General features: G+C 39.9%; 1 protein-coding gene across 1 annotated transcript; it reads right to left on the bottom strand.

Annotated features, from left to right (window-relative positions):
* Nucleotides 1-572: 572 nt before the first annotated feature.
* LOC113326212 lies at nucleotides 573-7228 on the bottom strand. The gene is made up of 4 exons (XM_026573981.1): nucleotides 7010-7228; nucleotides 6819-6917; nucleotides 1379-1574; nucleotides 573-1294 (listed from the first exon to the last, which is right to left on the bottom strand). The coding sequence occupies exons 1-4, from the start codon at nucleotides 7226-7228 to the stop codon at nucleotides 573-575; spliced, it is 1236 nt and encodes a 411-aa protein (XP_026429766.1).
* Between the last annotated feature and the right edge of the window lie 1227 nt (nucleotides 7229-8455).

Genomic DNA, 8455 nt, shown 5'->3' with positions numbered 1-8455 from the left:
CGCTCTAGCTAAAACAATCATAAGCATGAAGAACAAGGAAATTAGGCGAAGATTAATTACGCGATAACAAGGAATAAGAACGAAGAGCAGACACACGACAAGTACAACGTTATATTCATTAAGAGAGACACTAAGCAACGACACGGTAGACAGGGACTACTCTCAAAAGCCTGACTAATAAAACAAACTGAAACAAGATTAGCTAACAGAGATTTTGCACGTGAACTTTGGTTGTCTTCTGCTGATGTATTTGCCTATATAAAGATTCAAATGATAAAGAGAGAGGGGCATGTTGAGAGATAATTCAATCAAGTAGGAGAGCCAAGAACCATTTCTACAGAAGAGAAGAAGCCATTGGAGCTTAGTCCCTACTTCGTTTTCTCCGTTGTTGTACACTAAATATTTTTGTTAGTAGCAAAAGAACATTCATAAAAGTTTTATTAACTGCGTATATGCAGTTTGAAAACAACAAGCAAACCTTACATGCAGAAACAAATCAAACACAATCAAAACATAAGGGAAACCCACAAAGCACAAAGGAAGAATGAAAAACAAGAAACACAAAAACACAATTAACAACATCTTCTTGGGAGGACCAGGTGGCCAGTCATGTGGTAACTTTCTCCTCCATCTTCATGCAGATAAGGACATGCAGGAGTGAACTCTCCTGCTGGCAAGCGCATACTCCATGCTCTACTTGGATCAATTGGGAATCTAGACCAAGTAGCAGTTGAATACACGTACCTACTGTGTGTAATTCTCGTGAATTCCTTCACATCCCTAACATGTTCTTTATCCTTGTATCTTCCATCCTGGTACTTTACTAGGTGATCTTCGGGAAGGTCGATAGAGAAAATATCTCCATAAGACCTCACAGAGTGCTCGAATAGAGGTAAAGATATGGGATCAACAGACACACCAGCAAGATCTGAAGTCACAACAATACTACGTCCATCCGGACTAAAGCACGGATGGTTCACATGCCCTGAGATATTACTTCCACTTGTCATCACCCTTACTAAAACATTTGGATCATCCCACTTCACCAGAAACACCGCGAAGCATCCTGGGTCTAGACCCTGGTCGGTTTCTGGTGCAGTTGCAGGCTTGTCACGGGTTGACGAAAATACTATCCAATCTCCCTTTGGAGACCATTGGCAATGTGTGTCAGTCCATGCCCCTTTTGTTAGCCTTCTTGGTTCCCTTCCATTGACCACCCCTCGTTTTGAATCTTCCATTATGTATAGATTCTTGAATCCGTCTTCCCCTGTTGATCGGTAAACTAATTTCTTCCCTGATAAAGTTTTCAAATCATTAGTACATACACTTGAAAAAGCATGTTCATATTGAAAGGTAGTTGTATGAAGTGAACTATTACCATCTGGACTGCTGGATGGGAAGGCATTGTTGTACCGATCTGTAAGAGCATGACTCTGACGTCTTAACCTCGCTACGTTGGTGATAGCAGTGATGTTCACGCTCATTTTCATGTTAAACGAAGGTCCTACACATACATACAATGTGTCCTCACATTGGTTCCAAACTGGGGAGAAGAGTTTATCCGGTCCCTCCTCCTACATAATAAGCAAACCCAGTATCACATGATAAGTAGCAACATATTTCTGCAACAACTCATAGGAAACACAGATACATACCTCGTAAGCAATATGCAATCCATTACTATCAGCAACTCAAACAGCTTTGAACTCATTGTCAACAAATGCAAGCCTTTTCCCATCTTTTGAAATTGTTGGAAACTGACAAAACTTTGGTAATTCTTTTCTTAATTTTATTCATGATACTTTCATAGATATTTATACATTACGGTTTTCAAAACTTACCTAAGACACTGATTTGAGACTTTCCTTATAAGTCTCACAATCATGACTTACATAAACAATCCTTTCCTAATATATACCACTTACCTTATCAGTCTCAAGTTCGTGACTGATATGGGCAATACTTTCCATAGACTGACCACTACGGTCTTGGAAAGTATTACCACTTTCCTTAATACCCCCCCTCAAGACGGAGCATGCAGGTCACAAATGCCCATCTTGGACAAAAGACCTTGAAACTGAACTCGGCCTAATGCTTTGGTGAAGATATCCGCCAACTGTATCCCTGTGGGCGTATACGAGGGAGAAATAATTTTCTGTACTATCGCATCCCTGATGATATGACAATCCACTTCTATATGTTTAGTTCTTTCGTGAAATACGGGATTCTGAGCAATATACAATGCCGACTGACTATCACAAAGAAGACTCATTGCCTGTGTATGACGAATTCCCAAATCACCTAGTAATTGCTTCAACCACTTCAATTCACAAGTAGCTGCAGCCATAGATCTGTATTCTGCTTCAGCTGAACTCCGAGAAACTGTGTACTGCTTTTTAGTCTTCCAAGACACTGGTGAATCTCCAAGAAGGACAAACCATCCTGTCAACGATCGTCTAGTCAAAGGACAGCTTGCCCAATCTGAATCACACCATCCTTTCAAACTTAAACTACTATCAGAGCGCAACAAAATTCCTTGCCCAGGATTCTTTTTCAAATATCTAACTACCCGAAGTGCAGCTTCCCAATGTTCTTGTCTTGGATGCTGCATAAACTGTGACAAAGTATGCACAGAATAAGCTAGATCCGGTCTAGTCACAGCCAGATAAATCAATCTTCCGATCAATCGTCGATACCTTTCTGCATCACTCAACAACGGCCCTGTTGCTAAAGCCAAACGATGATTAGTTTCCATTGGAAACTCTGCTGGTTTTGCTCCTAATAACCCCGTCTCCATAATAATGTCTAATGCATATTTCCGCTGACAAACATAAATGCCTGGTTTACTGCGAGCTATCTCCAAGCCCAGAAAATATTTTAATTTTCCCAAATCTTTCATCTTGAAACACTGTCCCAAGTATGTTTTAAATTTATTTAGCTCCACTATATTATCTCCTGCAACAATCAAATCATCCACATACACCAAAACATTAAGTTGCACCTTTCCTTTTATCATAGTGAAGAGAGAGTCTGAATAAGATTGCCGAAAACCATAATTCTTCAAAGCTGTTGATAGTTTCACAAACCAACAACGTGGAGCCTGTTTCAAACCATACAATGATTTCTTCATTCTACATACCATATTAGGATTGCCTTTCGCAAATCCAGGTGGTATTTTCATATACACCTCTTCCTCCAAATCTCCATGTAGAAACGCATTGTGTACATCCATCTGATGTACTTCCCAATTTTTAACAGCTGCAACAGCTAGAAAAGTGCGCACTGTTGTCATTTTTGCTACCGGTGCGAAGGTCTCTTTGTAGTCTAAGCCTTCCACCTGATGATTTCCAAAGATCACCAATCTTGCTTTTAAGCGAACCAAATTCCCATTTTCATCATACTTCTCTGTATATATCCATTTACTTCCTAGTGCTCTCTTGCCCTCCGGCAATTCTTGCAAAACCCAGGTATCTTGTTCTTCTAGTGCTCGTATTTCTTCTTCATTGCTTTCCGCCATCCTGATGTCTCATTGCTTCTTTAAAATTGCGAGGTGCTGAACTCGCAGTTATAGCTGCAAGAAATTTCTTATATGGTGTAGAAAATTTTTCACAACTAACATAATATGTCAAAGGATACGGCGTACCTGAGGAGGATGATTGTGATGTATGAAGATGAGATGGACCATTTTCTCTAGTGGTGTGCGTCACAAAACCCTTAAGCCTACTCGATGGAATTTTCATACGCTTTCCTTTACCCATATCACCTTCTACGCAACACTATTACCCGGACTGACTGCTTCAGCAGATCTCTCTTGGACTGCTACACGTTCTTCTTCCGTCGCAGTCATATCTTGAACTATTTCACCCATCTCCGTTTGTCGCAGTTGCATCAGGTATGCCTACAGCGTCTCCTGCTGTTGCTGTTATGCCTACAGCGTCTCCTGCTGTTGCTGTTACGCTGGTACTGCCACACTCTCACTTGCTGTCGCTGTTGCTGTTACCTCTTCATCATCGCTCCAGTCAAACGCTGGATTCAACTGAGCAGTCTCAGCTGATACACCAATCCCTCGGTCTCAATATAATGACCAGGCTGATCACTCTCGGTGCGAGTTGCAACTGTTGGCTGCTGCACCACAGACGTTGCATTCTTATATGGGAAACTATTCTCATAAAACTGGACATCTCTTGACACTAAGAATTTTCTTTCATCCAAGTCATATACTTGCCATGCCTTTTTACCAAATGGATATCCAAGAAAAACACACCGCCTTCCTCTACTTGCAAATTTATCCCCTTTGTTTTTTGATCATGCACATAACACAGGCATCCAAACACTTTCAACTGATTATACGGAGGTTGCTTTCCAAACAATATTTCATACGGCGTTTTATTTTCCAGAATAGGTGTAGGAGTACGATTAATCAAATACGCAGCTGTCAATGCGCATTCTCCCCAAAACCGTATTGGCAAGTTGGCTTGAAATCTCAAAGCCCTTGCCACATTCAATATATGTTGATGCTTTCTCTCCACTCTTCCATTTTGTTGCGGAGTGCCTACACACGATGTTTCAAAAACTATCCCATTAGTCTTAAAATATCCACGCAATGAATTAAACTCAGTACCATTATCACTTCTAACAATTTTGATATCTTTATCAAATTGTCGTTTCACAAGAGCTATGAAATCAAGAAACGTTCGTTCAACTGCAGTTTTATTTTGAAGCAAATGAATCCACACACCTCTTGAAAAATCATCTACTATTGTTAAAAAATACTGTGCTCCACAAGACGATGTAGCCCTATAAGGACCCCATAGATCTATATGAATCAATTCAAAAATACAACTGGCTTTACTTAGACTACTAGCAAAACTACTTCTATGTTGTTTCGCTCTTGGGCAAATATCACAAACTTCATTATGCTTCTTCAATCTACTCACACACCGGCAACTTTGCAATACTTTTTCTGATGGATGTCCCATTCGTCGATGCCACAGCTCGTATGATGCTCCACTGACTGCCATAACTTCAACTTGAGGCACACCACAGAAAATGTATAGTCCACCTTGTCGTTCACCCATTCCAATCACCTTCCTCGTCAACCGGTCCTGTATAAGACATAAACTGTTAGTACATTGTACCGTACATACTAATTCATCAATAAGTTGTGTGACAGAAATTAGGTTACAGGTTATTTGAGGCACATAGAGCACATTATCAAGTCTCAAACCGCCCTGCAGAATAATAGTCCCTATTTTCTCAGATTGTGCATATTTCCCATCTGGGGGTCCAACAGTACACTTCACAATATCTTTCACATCAATCATGTCATCTCTTCTACACGTGACATGATTTGTAGCTCCCGTGTCAATAATCCAATTCGGTTTAGTTTGCTTACCTTGCAGTTGGGACGTATTTTTCTTTGCATTCAAAAACTCAAGCACCTATCTGAGCTGTGTTGCGGTTACTCCCATCAAATCTGAGCCGTCTGAGGAATATGTGTTATTTGACTGCTTTGTCTCTGATATATTTAGATTATGTGCTCGAACCTGATTTCCCTTTCCTTGTCCTCTACCTCCTCTTCCATTCACAAAACCACCACGTCCTCTACCACCAGTTCTTCCACCTATACCATATCCTCTTCCACTTCTCGGTTTATCTCCCCACCATTCAGGGTATCCAATAAGCTGAAAACAACCTTCATCCGAGTGTCCTTGTCTGCTACAGTGCTTGCAATATTTATTTGGATCATAAGCGTTATTGAGAGGACGTTGATCAGATTGTACCTTGAACGCCATCACATTGTCATGAACTTCCGGTGTGGCGGCTACATCTCCTTTCCTAAGACGTTCCGAGTTTATCATTGTTTGATATGCTACATCTATTGAAGGCAGTGGATCTCTTGCCAACAATTGTTCACGCAAGGAACCATAGACAGCATCTAGTCCAATTAAGAAATAATATAATAAATCTTCTTCTCTTAAAGTACTAACCTGTGTTGCAATATCACATTCGCACTTGCCACACTTACACGTTGGTACCTTCATATATGTGATCATCTCATCCCATATCTTATTCAATCTTCCAAAATAAGCAACCACACTTTCTGTTTGCTTTTGTTTACATTCACTTAAAGATGTCTTCAGCTGGCATGTCCGTGTTCCACTTACAACACAAAACCGTCTCTTCAAGTGGTTCCATAACAAGTTGGCATCATCAAAGTCTCCCAAACTGGATCTAAGTGACGGCTCCAATGTGTTGCTGATCCAAGAAACAAGCATCGACTGAATTGCCACCCATTCTTCCAACTGTTCACTTTCTTTCGGTTCTTTGATTGTTCCATCAATGAAACCAAACTTCCTCTTAGCTATTAATGATATTCTTATGGCTCTAGCCCATTCATCATAGTTTTGTCCTTTTAGAACAACCGGTGTGATAATTATACCTGGACCATCACTTGATCCTAGATGATATACTGGATTCTTCTTTTGCGTATCATATTCTATATTCTTGTCTTTGCTTGATTCTCCATCACCACCCATTTTTTTTTTTTTTCAATCAACTGGCTCTGATACCATGACAAAACTTTGGTAATTCTTTTCTTAATTTTATTCATGATACTTTCATAGATATTTATACATTACGGTTTTCAAAACTTACCTAAGACACTGATTTGAGACTTTCCTTATAAGTCTCACAATCATGACTTACATAAACAATCCTTTCCTAATATATACCACTTACCTTATCAGTCTCAAGTTCGTGACTGATATGGACAATACTTTCCATAGACTGACCACTACGGTCTTGGAAAGTATTACCACTTTCCTTAATAGAAACACTCCTGACACTCTGAATAGACCTACGTCTGGTAGTGAGGAGTCAAGCGTCTGAAACGGTCTTTCCACAGCTTCGTCAAACTATTGCAGGCAGAAAAGCATATTATTGCATTAGTTTACACTTCAGAAATAATATACAAGGCGCAGATAACTAATTAATTTAAAGTAATTACCGAGAGTTTGTCGCTCCTTCCACGATGGTAACCAATGAGCTTCCCGCCATCCATCAGAAAAGGGTTGAAGTGATCGGCTTTTGATTTTGTAGTATTCTGAGTGATTTTTGTGCTACTTTCGTCTCTTGAATCAAAAATCTCAATCTGTCTAAACTGGTCTACTTCACGTGCTGCACCTAACCCCTGTGATTCTGAACGAACAGTTACAACAGCCACCATGTTCGCATCAATAGCTACCGGAGTGAACCCTGTTGGCGCAATGCGGAAATGTGATGGGTTTATGGAAATGATTTTGAAAGAGAGGTTGGTTAATTGGAAAGTGAGGCTTTGATTAATATGAAAATGAAAATGTTACAAGAGGTTTGTGTAGCAACTTTGGCTTCCACTAGTTGTTTACAAAGAGGCACTTTGGCTCTTACTCTAACTCTAGCTCTCACTCTACTACTTGGTTACTCACTTGAGTTTTGATGATCAAAATGAAACCATGGAGTGCCTATTTATAGGCCTAGTGAAGAAAACTCTAGAAATGAAAATTCTAGAGACTATGATCTACTATGCCTTAAGAGAATTCTAGAGAAAGAATTCTCTAGATTACATGTGACTAAAAAGAAGACTCTAGAGGCCCAAAAACTCTAGAATGTATTGGGCTTTACCTAGTCTAGGGAACTTCAAGATTATTCTAGAATAATGATCACAAATTAATTTTTATTTTTAACACTCCCTCTTAATTTGTGATGTTGAGCTTTTCTCTGAAATGATTGAACTTATCCACCGTGACTGCTTTCGTGAAAATGTCTGCATTTTGTTCTTGTGTTGGACAGAATTGGAGCTCGATTTCCTTGTCTTCTACAAGCTCTCTGATGAAGTGGTGTCGTAGCCCTATGTGCTTCGTCCTTCCATGGAAGACTGGATTTTTTGTCATTGCAATTGTAGACATATTGTCACAGTAGATAGTCGTCGGCTGCATTTGCCTTTGTTGTAGGTCATTCATTATTCTTCTTAGCCACACTGCTTCACATGCTGCACTTGTTGATGCTATGTACTCTGCTTCGGCTGACGATAATGCCACCGTGCTTTGCTTTTTAGAACTCCAAGAGATAACTTTTGTTCCCATACAGAAAACATAGCCTGATGTGCTCTTTCGGTCTTCAATAGAACCTGCCCAATCGCTATCTGTGAAGCCAATTAAATCATTATCTTTTTCTTTTGTATACTTGATGCCAAAATCCTTCGTTCCCTTGATATACCGAAGAATTCTCTTTGCGGCTGCATAGTGTAACTTGCTTGGCTCGCTCATAAACCGAGAAACAATACTGGTTGCATTGACGATGTCTGGCCTTGTATTTGTTAAGTAGATCAGTGAGCCGACTAGACTTCTGAATAAGGTTGGATCAACTTTTGTCGCTCCATCATTTTTTACCAATTTCTCATTGGTACCCATTGGAG

The sequence above is a fragment of the Papaver somniferum genome, unplaced genomic scaffold (genome assembly GCF_003573695.1).
Source record: "Papaver somniferum cultivar HN1 unplaced genomic scaffold, ASM357369v1 unplaced-scaffold_10, whole genome shotgun sequence".
Classification (NCBI taxonomy): Eukaryota; Viridiplantae; Streptophyta; class Magnoliopsida; order Ranunculales; family Papaveraceae; genus Papaver; species Papaver somniferum.
Note: the sequence above shows the minus strand (reverse complement) of the source record. Positions and strands in the feature narration are given on the sequence as shown.

What these genes read in the sequence shown, in the direction of transcription:
- LOC113326212 (XM_026573981.1), bottom strand. Translation starts at nt 7,228, where the DNA reads ATGGTGGCTGTTGTAACTGTTCGTTCAGAATCACAGGGGTTAGGTGCA. An exon ending in GAAGGAGCGACAAACTCTCG is followed by an intron (nt 6,918 to 7,009) that starts GTAATTACTTTA and finishes TGCCTGCAATAG; the next exon opens with TTTGACGAAGCTGTGGAAAG. An exon ending in CCCATCCAGCAGTCCAGATG is followed by an intron (nt 1,295 to 1,378) that starts GTAATAGTTCAC and finishes AAACTTTATCAG; the next exon opens with GGAAGAAATTAGTTTACCGA.